The following is an 18,285-nucleotide window of genomic DNA, read 5'->3' as shown; positions in this document are numbered from 1 at the left end:
ACTGATCAATGAATTTCAAAAGTCTCAAATTGGATCCACGAGCAGATGAAAATCTCCCACCAACACTAAAAAAAAAAAAATTAAAAGCCAAAGTTGCATTTGACAGTCCTTGTGAAAATTTTCATCATAAAATTTTTAACATTCAGATAGCCAAAAATAGAAAATTCTTGTTATTTGTGAAGGCTTATTAGTTTTATGTGTTTTTATTAAATATTTATAAGATATATCTTATGTGATAAGGCTTATAATATCACTGTTTATATATCTTTGTCCATAGGATATAGCTTACGTGTATTTATTAAATGTTTGTTGGGATTGATGCAGTAGCAAAGTGACAAAGACACGGAGTAATTGGACGTGTGGATCATCTCATTCACTGATCCACATCAATTTAAATGATAATAATATATAAATATCAATCAATAAAAACTTATATGATGACTTATTTTAGCCCGAAGATATTTTGTCTTTAAGATTTAAAATTGTTTCTGCCTTAACTATCTAGTTCAACGATTAAAACAAATACTTATTTGGGATGAAAAATGTGATTATATCCTCACTTTTAACTACATAGTCTACATTAATCTCGATTGAAAACTCATTTACTTTATATATTTTAATTTTATTTGTTTTATAATGTAAACAAACTACTTACCTACTTTGTAAATCTTCAACTACTTCCTTGTATCCCCCTTAATTGTTTTTTCAGAAAAAAAAAAAAAATTAAAACTACAATTTATATATATAGAGAATTTATTTTTGTTAATTTACCAATTTTCTCTTTATTCACTAAAGTTGGCCATTTTGAATAATAATGTTGACAAAATACATTTAATAGATTGACAAGGTTAATTTTTAAAATTAATATTTAATTTATAAATATAAATAAATAATTTGAGACTGAAAAGTTTCAAAAAATAAATGTTCAATTGGAGAATAATGGGAGCTTAATTCGTCTGATTTATGAACCAGGCAAGTCCCTGATTCTGGCCTATCATATGATGTCACGTGTTTACATGACAAAATTAATTATAATAGAAAAATAATAAATGGATATATGACAGCATGTGATAGGTCAGAACCAAAGACTTGCTTAGTTTTCAAACTATGCAAGTTGAACTCGAATATTGGTCCTACCACTCATTTGCTATCCTTGGTCTCATTTATTATTAGTATTTTGGCATGTGAGCTTGTAAAAGATCAACCACTTTTGAGTTGGTTTATATATATATATATATATATATATATTAATATATTGGTTTAAATATCAAAATGGTTCTTTTATTTTTTTTTTGGGTCTTTTTAGTCCCTTTAATATAAAATTTATCATTTTGGTCCTTGTATTTGCACATTTTTGTCATTTAGTTATAAAATCCACTATTTTGGTCCTCGTATTTACATATTTTCATCTTTTGGTCCCTCTAATTCATCAACTAGAAGGACAAAAAAGGCATATCCGTCAATTAGAGGGAACAAAAAGATAAAAATGTGAAAATATGAGGACCAAAAAGATGGATTTTATATTAAAGGGACTAAAAAAAGGGGAAAGGTAAAATAGAGAGATCATTTTGATATTTTGACCATATAAATAACATGAATGCATATTAATAATAAAAAAAAAACTTTGCTATCTATTACGGACTTGTGGTGGCACAACTTTTACAATTAAAGAAAAAAAAGAAAAAGTTCAATTTTATCCCACTTTAAAAAATTATTCAGATACGGCAATCTCATTTATAAAAAGCACAATATATAATAATACAACAAAATCATGAGACACATATCCTCAATTATCATCCAAGATATCAAAGAAAACCATAAAATTATTCAAAAAAAAAAAGCAGTGGCCCCTCAGTGCCCCTCACTCACTGTTTTCAGGTGTCCTGTTCATCATGTAATAACTCACCAAAAGGAAGGGCATTGTAGTAAAATCCCACACTCCACTGAAATTTCAGAGCCGTCTTCTCCACTTCCTCTCCACTTCCTCTGCAACTCTACTTCCCAGACTTCCGTTTCTTTTGGGAAATGGCCTCGTTTCTCACTTCCAAGAGTTTCAAGCCCCACGTTTTCCCTTCCGTTTTCCTTCTTGTTTCCTTTCTTCTTCTTCTCTTCTATACACTCCAACGCATTTCCTCTCCTTCTCATACTGCTCCTCTTCGTTCCCGGAATGCCCCTGCGACGGCGGCGGCGGCGGCGGAGGCGGAGGCGGAGGCGGAGGCTCAACGCCTCTTCCTGTCCCTCTCCGCCGGGGCGAACTCCACCATCGCTGGCCACCTTCGTGAGCTCACTCGTAATCCTCACCTCGCCGGCACACCATCTGCTTCCACCGTCGCTGCTTACGTCTTGTCTCAATTTCGTTTGGCTGGGCTCAAAACCCTAACCCGAGACTACTCGCCGCTCCTTTCCTACCCCGCCGCTGCCTCGCTCTCCCTCTTCTCCGCTCGCGGAGACCTCATCAAGGCCTTTCCCCTCTCCGAACCTGCTGATCCGGAGTCCCGCACTGTGCCGCCATACCATGCGTACTCTCCATCCGGATCCACACTGGCGCCGGCGGTATATGTGGGTTATGGCCGGGAGGAGGAATATGGTGAGTTGGATCGCATGGGGGTGAGCGTGAAGGGGTGTGTAGCGGTGGTGAGGAGTGGACGGGGATACCGAGGGGCAGCGGTGGAGAGGGCAGCTAGGAAAGGCGCGACGGCGGTGTTGATGTTCGGCGCTGGCGATGGAGGCGGGGTGGAGAGGGGAATGGTGATGCTGCGGGGTGTTGGGGACCCGCTGACGCCGGGGTGGGCGGCGGAGAGCGGAGATGGAGAGGTGGAGAGGCTAGGGTTTGAGGACGAAGAATTGAGGCGGAGATTCCCGACCATTCCGTCGATGCCGGTGGCGGTGGAGACGGCTGCTGAGATCCTGAGAACGCTGGGTGGGCCGCCGGTGCCGCACGAGTGGAAGGAAGGGCTGGGGCTGGAGCTCGGTGGGGTCGGTCCCGGCCCCACTCTGGTGAACTTCACCTACCAGGTAAGCTCGCCGACATGGTCCCATCTATTGGACGTTGTTCATTGAATGTTTTTCTTTGGTTGGTTTGGATATCCCTGTTTCCTGGGTCTCAATTGTGGAATTTCTATTTCGTATGCCGTTGTCATGAAGGACTTAAAGCTGAATTTGTAATGGTGGTTGACGTAGATCGTGTATGTAGTTTAGTGTTTGGTGTGGGACCTGTGAGAGAACAGCATGCGGTTCATGGAATTATGGCGCTAGAATTTCTTTTGCTCTCTAATGGATAGTGTGGTAGCTCCGGGACAAATCACTGATGGTGCTGTAATGCTTTCTAGGTTTTTTGGATGGTCCCATGTATTATGTAAGGTAGTAGAGAGGCCCAGGAGTCTTTTGACTTAGTGTGTGTACATACCTATGCACTTGTCTTTTCTATTTTGCCTAACTTTGGACCAGGATCAAAAGTCAAACTTCGGTTTTCTGATGAGAATCTTGTTTTGTTGCCTAAAAGTCTGTATTGTCTGCATGCTCACCGGCTAGTTAGGCTTGCTTTGGAACACTGAATGTATGAACGGAATTTTTGATATTCCTGTTTTAGTTTTAGAGCTCCTGGCATTTTTCCATGGTGTAATGTGAATATCTACTGTTTTGTCTCTTGTCATGATATTCTTGATTGCTTTAGGCATGTTTTATCTCTTGTACTTCTACATGCTGAGAGAAATCTGTATGACTTTATGTGTGGAATTTATTATGGTTTTCTCTAACTTGTTTCTTTCCAGTCCATGTAACTTATTGTAGTTCATGTTGTAGTTGGTGGAATTGTTGTCTTGATTCTTACTTGTAAAGTATAATATTGTATCCACTAGATTATGATACACATAATGTGAAAAACTTGCATGTTTATGCTGTTCCTTTGCTTAAGGAAGATAGGCGGTTGGCGACAATTCAAAATGTCTTTGGTGTGATAATGGGGCATGAGGAGCCTGACCGCCTTGTCATTCTTGGAAACCATAGAGACGCATGGACTTATGGTGCCGTTGATCCCAATAGTGGGACAGCTGCCATGCTTGATGTAGCTCGTCGTTTTGGTATTCTGATGCGATCTGGATGGAGGCCTCGGAGGACAATTGTTCTTTGCAGTTGGGATGCTGAAGAGTTTGGAATGGTGAGTTATGCATGCAGAGTATGTTTTGTTGTCTTTAATAGAATGCTGTAAGTTACGCAATTCTAAGAATCATGATCCCCTTTGAATTTTTTGTTCTTTGAAATCATTCTTGACGAGTTTGTGGTTTCCTTTGTGGCATTTTTTTCCTCCAAATTCTTCTCTTTGTTGAACCTTTCCTCATACTTGTCCTCAGTTCTGTACCCCTTATCCCTTAATTCATATAAAGGTCACTTTTTGTGTATGAGATTTGAGGTGGATAAGGGCCTGCCGATTTTTTATTTGTGAATACTCTTCTACTGGAAACATGTCCTTCATAATCAGAAACTAGTCTAATGTTTCTCTAATTGTGCACCTTCTTCTTTCAGATTGGATCAACTGAGTGGGTTGAGCAGAACTTGGGGAATTTGGGTTTCAAAGCTGTTGCATATCTTAATGTTGATTGTGCAGTACAAGGCCCTGGTTTCTTTGCTGGGGCAACTCCCCAAATAGATGATCTTTTGTCTGAAGTCACAAAGCAGGTATATTTTTTCATGTTGTTCCTGTAAATAAATTCTCAGCTATTTATTCATTAATATTTCTTCATTTAGAAACTATGGTTTTTGTTTGAGGTCTTTTAATTCTTACCACCCATACCAAGTGAAAGCATTATGACATAAATTCTATCCTATGCTCTTACTATGTAATTAAAGCGCAAGGCATTTACTATTTTCTATTGTAGTAAATTAGTTTGAAGTATTTAACAAAGGCTTAGTATTTTATTTGTTTATAAAATGTTTTATTTCCAGATCAAGGATCCGGATTTAGAGCATAAGTCTCTCTATGAAACATGGGTGGCAGAAAATGGAGGCATCAGTGTAAGGTGTTTGTACTCTAGTCTATCTTTTTATAAGCACATAGTACTTCAAATCCATTGTTTTGGTTTCTAATATAAATTTAGCAACTTTTTGCAATAACAATGCCATTCTTATTATGATAATATGGCTTGAACATAGACTGAATCCACCATTAGAGCTCTTTTTTTTTGTGTGAAACAAAATTAAGTATTACTGACATGCTTTGCTTACATTTTCAACTATTATTACTCTGGTGATCCACCATATGATTTTCTATTATGGGATTCATTTTTTTTAAATTATGAATTGATGTTGAACAACATATCATTCATGTTGAAATCTTTCTTCTACTTTTATCTTTATCTTGTTCTTTTGTGATACTTATGATGCGTAAGTGGCTTGTGCAGATTGAGAGGCTTGCTAGAGCAGATTCAGATTTTTCTGCATTTCTACATCATGCTGGAGTTTCTTCTGTAGACATGTATTTTGGGAAGGGTATGGCCTTTCCCGTCAAGTTAGATGGCAATGAGAATTAAATTGAATAAGCAATTTGGTTCAGTACTCATAAAAAAATTTTAGAGCTTTTTTGTAGTTGGCAAAATGCTGGTGAATGGGATGCCTGCCAATTTTTAAAACTGTGAAGTCAAAGAAATCGCTTTTTCCTAATTGATAGGCTAGCCATTCTTACATTTGCCTTTCAAGGCATGATGCCGTTAAAAAAAAATGATACCATGCAATTTCTAGAAACCGGATGTGATTTTTCCATTTTATGGTTTGCTGGTGCTATGAATATTTACAAAGAAGTGTCAGTAAACAGGTCTTTCAAACTCGTTTCCAAGTTATGTTGAAAGAAATGCCTTCTTGTGCACTGTATGAAAACCTACATAAGATTTGGAAGGCATATTACTTGGCCTGAATAGAGATTTATATCACAGATGATTTGGCTGTTGGAAGCCATTTTTTTGGCTTGATCTATTACTTTATTTATTCCCTTTACCAGTGCTAACTGCTTAGTTCTATTCCCCCTCTGTATAGATGCTTACCAAAAAGAAAAAAAGGAACTTTCTAGTTGACAAGCATAAATTGTGCTGTAACCGATATAGTCAGTATTGTAGATACTAACTGGAATTTCTCTTTTCAGAATCCCCAGTCTACCATACTTCGTTAGACTCCTTCATATGGATGGAGAAACATGGAGATCCATTGTTTCATCGTCATGTGACTCGTAAGTTTTGTATAGGATGTATATGAATGATTTATGATTACAACATGCTACATGGTTCTAGCTTCATCTGTCTCTTTACAATTCAATTTGTGAGCATTGAAAGGTTCTTCCAATTTGAATTGGAGAATACTGCTATCAAGTTGTACTTAATCAAGAATTTGCAATAGACAAGGCAGGTTTAGTTTCTATTCTTGATCATGTTCGTATGTTTTGAATGCCTTCTAAAGGTTTGTTGAATAATTATTACGTCATTTGTGGCCATGAAATCCTCTAGAAATGTGTGAGCCAGTGTAAGCAGTTACATGGACACTAACTTCACTTTGTTAAGCCACCATTGAGGACAATTAGGCCTTTATTGTTTTTTTAAATTCATAAAGTTATTGCTGGATCCAACTCATTAGATCGCTAATTTTTGGTGCAGTTGCTGAAGTATGGGGTCTCTTAGGCCTTCGCCTAGCAGATGATGCAGTTCTGCCATTCAACTATCTGTCCTATGCTGCCCAGGTGCAGGTATAAGAACCATACGTTACCGTCTTCTGTGATGTTTGATTATCCTTTGAGATGGATATTTGGACTTCTAATTTTATATTGTTGCAGAGTTCGATTATAATATCATTCCTGTGTACAATGTTTGGTGTCTTTGAACATGGAGCTAAATTACCATTCAGAATTTTAAAAAAAAATTGCAAACAAACAGTGGGACTTCAAATGTTAAAATAGTTTTTTTAATTTTGGTAAATATGTTTATGTGATTGTCGGCTCATGTTTGGGGAGTTTTGGCTCCTATTATGCCTTTTAGGATCATACAAGTGCATTGGGTGCCTTGCTGGATGATGGGATATCTTTACAAGCCATAAATAGGTCCCTCCTTCAACTAACTGCTGCAGCGAAAGAAGTTCAGTGTGCAGCAGAGGTAAGAGGTGAAACTTGTGGAGTTTAAGAATAATTTTTTTCTTTCTCTTTAAGTTTTTAAGTTCTACACAATTTTTCAACTTAAGCTGTGGTTGAGCAACAATTATCTAGGCAAGAAGGTGCCCATATGCATAAGCAGCAGAAATATGATATATCTAGTTAAAGTTTATTATTGCTTAAGAGATGAGACAAAGTTATTGAAAATATCTGGCTTCATTTTCTTCCTTCTACATTGCATGAAAACCACCTAGTATATTGGAATAGCCATACATCATTGCACCACATTTCAATAATCCCATCTTCCTCCCATCTTTGAGAATCGAAAGGTGAACAGAATGGTTCTTAAACCTTAGGACAGAGTATCCACGTAGAGCTATCAAGGCTACTGGCATTGGCAGATGATATGTATCATACTTGTTGGTGTTCTAGTCATGTGCTTGTTACCTTTGATCATTTGTTATTTCTTTATAAATTGGTGATTTTTTTTTTCTACTTTCTTTTGCAAGTTCAGTAAACAGTGTCATCTTCTTTTATATGATGACTTAATGACCATGCAAGAGGATATTATAGGAAGTCATCTTATGTTAAAACTCAATGTCTTATTTTTACATTTGAATATTGTGTTCTACTGTCTATCTTCATTTAACTTACTGAAATGCGACAGAAACTAAGAAAAGGTAAAACTGAAGAGGATGGGTTGGGAGAACTCCATAGACGTGCTTTTAATGATCGCCTTGTGCTTGCTGAGAGAGGTTTCTTGGAAGAACAAGGCCTCAAGAGCAGAAGATGGTTTAAGCATGTGGTGAGTACATACTAGTTTTATGATAGATTATGCCATTCCATATATGCATTGGATTTTATGCAATTTCAGCATAGAGGCTTATTGATGATTTATAATTTTATGGGTATTTATTTGGCCTAAATTTTCGTCAAAATGTTGTACTCATTTGTGAGGGTTCAGTTATACAGGACAGGAGTCTGTGTGCTAGTTGCCACTACCTTTTTACTGCCTTACATGCCTACATGGTTATTCTAGTGTTCAACATGAATAGGTTGAAAACCATTTTTTTCTGCATGGCTTAACTCAGTGATTTCACACGTCATTTAATCATTATTTACCTGGTTTCCTTGATTTGGGGCCCTAACCACCCTCAATATTATGGGTATCCCATCAAGGGAAGCTGCAAGCATGCTGTTTGTGGAAGATATTAGCTTGCTGATACCTTCAGCATGCCTCGACTGGAACTGCTTGAATTCTTTTACAGTCATTTTGTTTGCCACCATTGTCAAGAGTCCTCATGATTATATGGCTGATGGTTGAAGGACATAAATAAGGTGACAATATGTAAAAGAAAAGGGAAGTTTTATCTAAGCTTAGTCTCTACCTGTCAATAAACATCAGCATCAATGGAAACTAGTTCTTATGCATGGTTTAGAAATTATGTGTGAGAACCTTAAGTTTATGTTTGACATAAAGTTTTTCTTTTTTAAGGTACGTGAGAGATTGTCCAACAAATGATCATATATATATATATATACACGTGCATAGTTAGTAAGAGAGCGGATGCAACCACCTGAATTGTCGCATTGAGTTTAAAATAACAAATACTGATTCAAGTCTTTTTACGTCAAGCAGTTGTATTCACCTCCCGAAGACTATGAAAGCAAGTTTTCCTTCTTTCCGGGGATTGCTGACGCCCTTTCTCGGCGCAAGAAAAATTCAGGTATAGATGTCACAAAAGAAGTCCAGCATGAGGTATGGAGAGCAGCCAGAGCTATTCAAAGGGTTGCTAGCGTCCTTAGAGGAGACATTCCTTGGAGCAGCTGACATGAAAGAACTGGACTAGCCTACTATATAATTCATATTTCTATTTATATACATGATATGTGTTCAAACTAATTTTCAGATCTCCCCCTTTTTGTTCAACTATGCAGCTTAAGATATGTGTTGATCCCTCTTCAGATGTTGAGTATACTAAGAAGTTTGGGTTCAAATGTCTTTATTGTGCTGCAAAACCCTAACCTTAAAAAGCTTCTGTTCTGTGAAATGTGTCCCCCCTTTTTTTTTTTTTTTAATAATTATTGATTTTAACATATACCAAACCTTGTCGTCAAGAAGAAAGTGAAAAATTATGTCAAATGGCATTCAAGGGTTTAGTGCCTTGATCATTACGTGTATTGGCCTATATGAGATTTTGTTTGTTCGGAGTTGATTCTGAGGGATTTTGTGTTTTGCCTAAATTGAATCTAATTTTTTATTTAATTAATATTTGATCAGATAACTATTTTATAATTAATAATATATCTTTTTTTTAACATTAATTAATTAATCTTTAATTTGTTCTTTGCTAACCTGTCTCTTCCTAAATAAAGGGGTACTAATTAAGTTTCCATTTAATTGGTATTATTATTTGTAACGAATATTTTCTAAATATAATTATATTTTTAACTAATAACTGACATTGCTCAATATCTAATAGTTTTTTACACCCAATATTTTATTAAAAAAGCAAAGAAAGACTGTAAACAATCTACAAGCAGATGACCCGAACTATAATTTTATAAATAATTTTTATAATAAAATGTTATTTTATTAACAAATATAATATATTTTTACATGATATATATATATATATATATTATATTTAAAAACAAAAATTGCTCTAACTATATTAAAAATCTGATGAGCCCTTAACCTTTTTTACAAGTTTATGAATGCGCAACGAGTAAGTGTTCTGGGATCATCAACGGGAAAAGATCAACGGCTAGGATTGTATCTCAAGCAATGATTCATACGTGTTCGTTTCCCTAGAGACGCGCCGTTCACAGCACCATGCACTCGCCACGCGTTCCCTTTCGCCAATCCATGTCCCTTCTCCTCGTGCTTCACCTTCTTCACCATTCTCTCTCTCTTCTTCATTTAGCTTTTTCTAGGGTTTTGCTTCCTTTCCTTTTCTCTATTAATAGATCCACCATTGTTGTTTCTCCTTCTTCTTTGCGGTGATGAAGTTTGGGGAGGCGTTCTCGGACTATCTTCGGAAGGACCGTGAAAGATTTCTTGATAAATGCTCGCATGTCGAGTATAAGAGGCTCAAGAAAGTTCTCAAGAAATGCCGGGTTTGCCGCGCGGCACAGCAGCACCATGATGATGATGATGATGATGAGGAGGAGGAGGAGGAGGAGGAGGGGATTGGCAAGAATGGGCCTTTGGATCTTTGCTCTTTTGAATCTGAGTCTTGTTCATGTATTCTTTATAACTCTTATTTCCTTTCTTTGCTTTTGTGATCAGTGATTTGAATCTTTAGATTTTGTTCTCTGTTTTCTTGGAGTATTTTGAGTTTGATTGGATGAAATAATGCTAGCTGTGTAGGATCATTGAGAAGCTTAGAAAATTTAGAGCTTTGCAAAGTGATTGTATTGTTTGATTGATCTAAGAAATTTTAGTGTTTTATGGTTTTTTTATTTTTTTGTGTTGCTTCTTGATATTGGTGTTTAGCTGCTCCCTCGAATGGAGTTTGTGTTCATGCATAGTTTATTATATTATGTGAATTTTTATAGGGTTTAGTGACAAACTTTGAAATTTTAGAGCTTTTAAAATTACTGTTAATGTTTGATTGATACCTTTAGCGATTGAATCTCACAAAATTATTGTTTATTCATATTTCATAGGAGAGAAGCGCTTTTTATTATGTATTTGTTTTCATTGTGATTTTGCTCAGCCATCTCAGTCATATTTAATTAATTATCAAATGTATTGTGACCATTAAATAGATGCTCTTCATGAGACCCTTCTTAGCAGACACAAATGATGCAGTGCGATAGAATACTTCCATATGTGGCTGTCAATTGGCTCATATGTCCTTTTAAAGTGAAACAGAACATTTGCTAGCAGCTATCTGTTTATGTGAATTTCTCTATTTTGGTTTTCAGTGTGTGATCAGATGTTCTTTACTGAACTGACGAAAGAGGCTTCAGAAATAGCACGATGTTTTATCTCACGAGTAAGGCGGCTCCTCCATCCCTCTGATTCTTTGTGGATTGCAGAGATATCTGTGGCGGTTGCGTCATTGTTTTATGGATGATCAACAAATCATGATTCAAGAAGGAAGATTGTTGCTAGATTATATAACAATGAACTCCATTGCAATTCGGAAGATTCTCAAGAAATATGATAAAGTAAGCGTTGTCTTCAATATTCAGAATTTGGTTTACAATGTGACTTGTCTGGAATCTGGATAACTTTTTGCCTGTGCCTTGCAGATACATAGATCTGTCAATGGTAGGAATTTCAAAACAAAAATGAGGGCAGAGCACTTGGAACTTTTGCAGTCACCATGGCTAATAGAACTGGCAGCATTCTATATAAACCTCAGTGGGTCAAGCATTGGAGAACCTGGAGAATTCTTCCGGATGTTCTCCTGTGATTTATGTGATACCCAGCCTCGAATGATCATTATGCTTTCTGATTGTGTCATGTATGAGTACAGCCTGACTTGTTCCATTTGCCTGGTAAGATTATGTGTTCTTTTCTTCTGAGTTACCCTTTTTCTGTTTTTCTAATTCTGGATTTCGGCTTGTTCCAGCAATTGTAAGGAAATTGTACCATGCCATCTTCTCTTTAATAAGCTTGATAATTTCATGATGGGTTTTTCCAGTTAAAAACAAGAAGATTTTGTCACTATTATCATTATTAAATGTGTTTCTCTTTTGACATATGCAATTGTACAGGATTTGGCAAATATTGGATAAGATCATAAGATGCTCTGGATAAATTAACACACTATGGCTGCAGCCATTTTGGAGAGATTCAATGTCACATGCTTGAGTTATTTGTCTGTCAATCAAATAGTATTTTTGTTATCTATCATGTTTCTTGTGTCTCCTTTGTTTCCTTCTAAATGTTTATTTTTTTGAAGAACTTTGTAAGCCTTTTTGCATCCGTATTGTAATATATGTACATTTGTCTTACTTTTTCTGGGGGACTTTACTGCTTACTGCAAGCACTAAAAGAGCTCTTAATTTTCCATTGTTTGAGTCAAAATATCACATCCTTGATCCTTCTGGAGGAAAATTACTAAATATATCAAATTTTATTCATGCTCTTTTTACAGGAGATAGTGTTTAATCCATATGCTCTGGGTTGTGGCCATCTATTCTGCAAAGAGTGTGCTTGTTCTGCAGCTTCAGTGTTACTTTTCCAAGGCCTAAAGGCAGCATCTCATGAAGCCAAATGCCCTGTTTGTCGAGAGGCATCTATTTTACGCACTCATTTTATATTGTTTTTATTTCTTAAAAATAGATGAAATTACATGCTTGATTATCATAATGTGCTTGTTGACATAAGGGTCTCTGAATCGCAAATTTCTCAAATTTTCAACATAAAAAGATCACGATATTCTTTAGGGTTTGATAAATGGAAATAGGCGTGTTTGGTTTGTTTTTACTGTTGATACTAAATCACCATGTTTAATAGTGAATAAGGTCAGTATTGGATCGTATGTAATTTTGAAAAAAAATATTTAAATAAGTGAAGATCATGGCATAGCTGAACTCTTTCATCAAAATTTAGAATATCTATCATAAATGTATATCATAGTAAAATTTTTTACTGAAGATATTCTCCAAAGGGATGAACTAGAATGCATGATAATGTGTGTCTGTGTAGTCATGGTGGCTTTAAATGCACATACCCTTGTTATATCCAATTTTTTTCTGATGGTAATGAATGTAGATACAGACCACATTTGTGGTTCAAATCATTACATTATTATATTATTAGATTTTCTAGAAATTATATGATTAAATTATTGATTAGGGTTGTTTTTCATAAATGGGCATGAAGATGATCATCTATACTGTAGATGTAAAATTTTTGATATATATTAAAAATTCGAGGATATGTAAATTATACCATGATAAATAACTTAGATCAAATTTGATATATGGCCATCTAGACAATGACACCCATCAGATTGTTCTATCAATACCTGTACTCTTGTTACCTTAACATGCTTTGCTTGCATGTGGAAACTGACATCCATGATTATTATGTTTGTTTTATTCTCACAATTCACACATACAAGCATGGAAGCAAACAAAAGCATTAATCTTTCCACCTTGTGACACACTTGATTATCTAATAGTTGCAATGCTTCCATAATATACTTTCAGTTCTAAAAATATACTTTGTTTTGTGGAACTTCTTTCCTAGTGAATATTACATTTTTGCTTGATTTGTTGTCCCCATGGAAAGCAAATCCTTAAGATTCATTGTTAAAGGTGCTCTTTTTCCAATTATGCATGCGTTAGCCTTGTCAGTTCTCAACATATACTACTGGTTCAATTAAATTCATAGCTACATTATATTAATCTTTCAAACCTTAATTTTTCCATCATGATCAATTAAACCATGTTAATCTCAACATGTTATTTAAAGCTAGAAGCTAATTTCTATCATGTAATAATTTGCTGAAGCAATTTAAATCTGCATTGTCTGTATGCAGGTTGGAGTTTACTCTAATGCGGTGCATATGACAGAACTTGACCTTCTAGTAAAGAATAGGTTCTGAAAGAATTTTATTTACTGCCGTAATTGTGTCTTTATGACTTTAATTTATTACAAATGGGAAAAATTTTAAAGCTTTTCATGTCATTTGAGCTTTATCTGTGCATATCATTGATAATTTGCTTCTTATTTGCTGGTCTTTTTTTCACACACACACACACACACACACACACACACACACACACATATAATTTACCTTTTGCTTTCATTTCGCTATCTCATTGGTGATGAATAAAATCTATGGACTTGTTAAATTAAGTTTGCTAATTCATTAAGTTCCCAGATGCAAAGACTACTGGAAGGATAGGCTGCGGGCAGAGCGTGCTGTGATGGTGAAGCAATCAAAACGTTACTGGGAATTACAGACAGTAACCGTATTCGGGTATTGACAATGTGGGAGGTACCAAACAAAATACACTGATCTGATTTAACTCGTCTTTCAGATATCTGCCATTTTCTTAAATGCTACCTCAGATTGAAAGCTGTAAAAGAAGGGTTTTCACCATCCATTTATGTTCTATGTGTGCATTTTTCTAATCACTGAGGTTTTATCATCAGAATCTCATTAGTGCTTTGAAGTTCTCCTGATTCAAGATTACTTCCTCTTTTTTTACAGCAACGGTGTTCAGTCAGAGTTGATCTTTCTTTGATTTGTGGCTGTCTGTTGAATACTTTGGTGAAACTATGTGCAAATATGAGTAATGGAATTTACCGAACCAATGTGGTTCTTTTCGTCGCAGGTTTCTGAATGGATGGTCCATGTTCGATGCGGCAAGATAATATTCAGTCAATTGGTGGATAGTTTTCATTTTCCGGAGACATGCCATGACCTGATTGCTCTCAAATTGCATCTATAATGGAAATCTTGATTAAGTTTCAGTTAATTATCAGGGGTTTTCTCAAATTGTATGTATTCCAGTTATTGGTTAATATTTTTTTACGAGGAATTTATTTGTCTTCAGAGTGTTTGAAAACACTTGTTGTTGATGTCTGATTATTTTGTTCACATGGGTTGTTTCATATTTTTGAATCTAGTAAAATTTACTAATTATCTGTAGCATAAATTAACCAAAATAACTCGGTAAAAAAAAAAACTCAGTCAAGTCATACTAATTACTTTCACAAAATTACCTTCAGGTATTTTGTTTGTGTTTTCCTATTAAAATGATATTGATTTATATATTTATATAAACTATTTTCGTTTATTTATGTTCCCCCTCAATCAAAAGGCAGCTAAAACAAATTATTGTTTATCTTATTCTTGCCATTCATTTTTTAAAAATGGAAATCCTATTTCATTTATATTTTCATATAATTTATATCTAATTTTTTTAATATATATATATATATATATATATATAACATACTCAACAAATAGTAGATGTATTACTTATAATATTAATAATAAAAAAATATTAATTACATTTAATTATTTATATAATAAATGCCCATAACATTTTTAAAATCTAAAGTATCAAATAATTTCTATGGTAATAATTTAATTATATTATTTTATATATGATATTGTCTCAAAACTCATAAAATTACACAGAATTTTTAAAAAACAATAAATATGATAAACTTTTTTTTAAAAAATTTTTATTTTGGAATTTTCGAACAAGTAACTTTCATGAAAATACGTTTTTCACTCACCGGCGGTGACCGTATCCATGACAAAGTATCCCAACGAAATCGCGCGCGAGTGCCCAACTTCACAGCTCTACACGTTATATGTTGTCCTCTCCTCTATCCCCAAATCCCGAATGGCCTCCTTCTCTCCTTCACCCAACCCTTTCCCTCTCTTCTTCTCCTCCTCCTCTCCCTTCCATTCCTCCATTCCCCCTCCTTCCCTCCTCCCCAAGCCCCTCGGAACCCCAGAATCCTTCAGGTCTGCTTCCCTTCCCAAGCGGAGGCCGTTCTCCCGCCCTGCCGCCTCGTTCTATGCCGTTGGGAGGCCTATCGACACTCAGACCCTCATTGTCACCGCCACTGTCCTCGCCGCCGTCGCCTTCTCCCTATTCCTTGGCCTCAAGGTGATTATTGGTCCTCATTTGATGTTTGCTTGTATTCTCCGATCACGTACTTGTGTTTCTTCGTGGATGTGAGGGTTAGGGATTGTGAACATTGCCTGATTAGGGGTTTCGGCTTTTTGCTTTGCAGGGAGACCCCGTGCCTTGCGAGAGGTGCGCTGGGAATGGTGAGAATTTGGAATTTGTTTGCCGTTTGGTTTGTTGTTTGAAATTTGTATGCTTTATTTTAGCTTGGAGCTAGTAATGTTATTTAAGAGATAGTAATTGAGTTTATGATCAAATTTGAGAGATGTGTTTAAAGAATGCATTTTTGGGAGAAGCTTGTTTGGTTCCTCATTTTGGTCTGTTTGTGTGTGTCCTGAATTTCATGTATAAGATATCACAAGTGGATGCACATGAATTGGATTAGTTATAGGATAACTAGTAAGGTGAGGTTTTGACAAAAATTGATATCTTTCTGTTTTACTACTTTTGGAATCATCAAACATGCACACTGTTGATGTGGTTGATTTCAAATTTATGATGCATATGCTCATGTAAAGATTTTGTTTTGTTTGGACAAAAAATATTATGACTTGAAAGTTCACTTAACTTTAGTTACTTTGTTGTGTTGGTTTTTGTTTTAATGCTGATTTTATTTAGTTATAATTGTATAATTTTGGCCCATTTCCCTATTACTTTGTTTTAGAAGAAGAGTTTTTTAGCTTTTGTGCAGCATTGCGGGTTGTACCTAAACGGCTAAACTAGAACATTTGTAGTTCTTTTTTTTTTTTTATTTATTTTTAAAACAACAAGTTTGAAATGTTTCATTATGATGTTTAACTTGATGAATATCTGCTTGTATGAGTCATTATCTCAGTAATTGCTGCCTGACCAATTGTTGGGAAAAAAGATGTGCATTCTTTTTGGTAAAAGTTTACGAGGATAAGGATCTTGTGGTGGCCAAAACTGGAATTATTTCTTGAAATTTTTTATGTCATCTTCCCTGTCATGACCATTCATGTATGACATCAATTAGAAAACTAAATGATACAAATTGCAACTCAGTTTCAATAACCTAGTTACTATATTGGAAGTTCTAGGATAAAAGCTATAAAAATAAGTTATCATTTGGATGTTGCCTGTGCTATATGTATTTTGTCAGGCCACCAAAATCTCTGTGATTTAATGTATTAGACCTTTCCCTAACTTTCAGATTGAAGCTTGAATTGTATTGCTTTAACCTGTGCTCTTTTATAGGAAGTAATATAATATATTCATTATTCTTCCTTGCCAGGTGGTACCAAGTGTGTTTTCTGTAATGATGGTAAGATGAAGCAAGAGACGGGCCTAGTTGATTGCCGGGTATGCAAGGGTGCAGGTACCCCTCGTCTAATTCAATTTGATTGCACTTTGGCCTGTTGATCAACTCCTGAAATGCAGATCCCGCATTATATTGCCAACAAATTTTATCGATCCTTGATTAATGGTCTGCTTTTGAAATTTAATTGAGATTGGCTTCAGAAGATCCACATTTGAATTTCATTTTGATGAATATAATCCTTTCAACTTGGGTCGACTAAATTCCTGGCTTAGATCAAGCATCAGAGCATGTATAGAATATTTGCAGTCATTTTGAGTTGTCTAATATTAAAGGCAACATCATTCAACTGAGTCCTCTTTTAAATTCATTCCAGACTACTTCAGAAATTTTTATTTTGGGGTTTCTCATATTTGCAAACTGCAAGAACTTCGAATTTTCTGAAATTTTCCCGACTGTTGAAAGGTTAAACTAGGCGGATGTATACAAGAACCAAGTTGACTGATGCCTGTGCATAAGCCTTGTTCGTAGTTTGGACAACATAGAGACAGAAATTCTAGTTTTAGTGAGGACATCATCATTTTAGCTTCATGCAACCTGCCTTATTTACGTCTTTTAATCTGGCATGATTCTTTGTAGGGTTAATACTCTGTAGAAAGTGTGGGGGCTCCGGATATTCAAGACGGTTGTGAATTGCAAATGAAATTCAGTTTCTTGCTTCTTGCTTTGTTTTAGTGAAGGTGCTTTGTTCAGTGAAATATTTTTTTACTTTTTTTCCAACATTGGCAAATGTGTGGTGTACAATTTCACTAGTCTCCCATCTCGATTTACTTACTATTTGAACATGGAGGAAAAAAAAAATGTTTCGATATTATGTTTTGGTATGAAGAAAATAAGACTTTTTAAGCAGATGAGGTAAAATGCATCTATTTTCAGTTCTGATGTATTCCAATGAACATGTCTCAATCAGAAATTTGATTGTTTTGAGCTTGAGTTACTGTGAGGCAATCTTTTTGTTGGTTCAAAATAATAATAATAATAATTATTATTGGTATAAAGTGTGTGAAGATTATTTTTAATTGCAAAAAGAATATCAGAAAAGAAACTAATATCATAGTTGTTGAGGTATACGGAGAAAATATTTTGGCTCATAACGTTGCCTGATATAAATGTAAAAAATCGAATTACAAAAATCACAAGGGCCAAAATGGAAAATGGAAAATGGAAGAATGAGAAAACTCAGAAGGGGTAAATAAAAAAATAA

General features: G+C 35.3%; 3 protein-coding genes across 3 annotated transcripts; all 3 read left to right on the top strand.

The window, feature by feature from the left end:
* The first annotated feature begins 1,749 nt into the window (after positions 1–1,749).
* On the top strand, positions 1,750–9,179 carry LOC120277475 (probable glutamate carboxypeptidase VP8). Its single transcript, XM_039284335.1, has 10 exons — positions 1,750–3,015; positions 3,914–4,156; positions 4,522–4,674; positions 4,942–5,010; positions 5,397–5,484; positions 6,131–6,214; positions 6,636–6,724; positions 7,014–7,127; positions 7,791–7,928; positions 8,763–9,179. The coding sequence occupies exons 1-10, from the start codon at positions 2,026–2,028 to the stop codon at positions 8,952–8,954; spliced, it is 2,160 nt and encodes a 719-aa protein (XP_039140269.1). The 5' UTR covers positions 1,750–2,025; the 3' UTR covers positions 8,955–9,179.
* Positions 9,180–9,977: 798 nt separating this feature from the next.
* Positions 9,978–14,629, top strand: LOC120277943 (probable E3 ubiquitin-protein ligase BAH1-like 1). Its single transcript, XM_039284821.1, is given in 8 exon segments — positions 9,978–10,370; positions 11,057–11,151; positions 11,153–11,302; positions 11,387–11,635; positions 12,238–12,375; positions 13,630–13,688; positions 13,975–14,091; positions 14,308–14,629. Coding segments are annotated over 7 exon segments (1,038 nt in total). The 5' UTR covers positions 9,978–10,129; the 3' UTR covers positions 14,081–14,091; positions 14,308–14,629.
* Positions 14,630–15,420: 791 nt separating this feature from the next.
* LOC120276893 (protein BUNDLE SHEATH DEFECTIVE 2, chloroplastic-like) lies at positions 15,421–18,005 on the top strand. The gene is made up of 4 exons (XM_039283628.1): positions 15,421–15,724; positions 15,852–15,888; positions 16,998–17,081; positions 17,661–18,005. The coding sequence occupies exons 1-4, from the start codon at positions 15,455–15,457 to the stop codon at positions 17,711–17,713; spliced, it is 444 nt and encodes a 147-aa protein (XP_039139562.1). The 5' UTR covers positions 15,421–15,454; the 3' UTR covers positions 17,714–18,005.
* The last annotated feature ends 280 nt before the right edge of the window (positions 18,006–18,285 follow it).

Source organism: Dioscorea cayenensis, chromosome 15 (assembly GCF_009730915.1).
Source record: "Dioscorea cayenensis subsp. rotundata cultivar TDr96_F1 chromosome 15, TDr96_F1_v2_PseudoChromosome.rev07_lg8_w22 25.fasta, whole genome shotgun sequence".
NCBI classification, from domain to species: Eukaryota; Viridiplantae; Streptophyta; class Magnoliopsida; order Dioscoreales; family Dioscoreaceae; genus Dioscorea; species Dioscorea cayenensis.
This window is presented reverse-complemented; position numbering and strand designations above follow the sequence as displayed.

Bases quoted from the DNA above. Each gene is read 5' to 3' on its own strand.
- LOC120276893 (XM_039283628.1), top strand. From the start codon at position 15,455: ATGGCCTCCTTCTCTCCTTCACCCAACCCTTTCCCTCTCTTCTTCTCC. The intron at 15,725-15,851 runs GTGATTATTGGT...TTTGCTTTGCAG, and splicing joins CCCTATTCCTTGGCCTCAAG to GGAGACCCCGTGCCTTGCGA. The intron at 17,082-17,660 runs GTACCCCTCGTC...GATTCTTTGTAG, and splicing joins CCGGGTATGCAAGGGTGCAG to GGTTAATACTCTGTAGAAAG.
- LOC120277475 (XM_039284335.1), top strand. From the start codon at position 2,026: ATGGCCTCGTTTCTCACTTCCAAGAGTTTCAAGCCCCACGTTTTCCCT. The intron at 4,157-4,521 runs GTGAGTTATGCA...TTCTTCTTTCAG, and splicing joins ATGCTGAAGAGTTTGGAATG to ATTGGATCAACTGAGTGGGT. The intron at 4,675-4,941 runs GTATATTTTTTC...TTTTATTTCCAG, and splicing joins TGTCTGAAGTCACAAAGCAG to ATCAAGGATCCGGATTTAGA.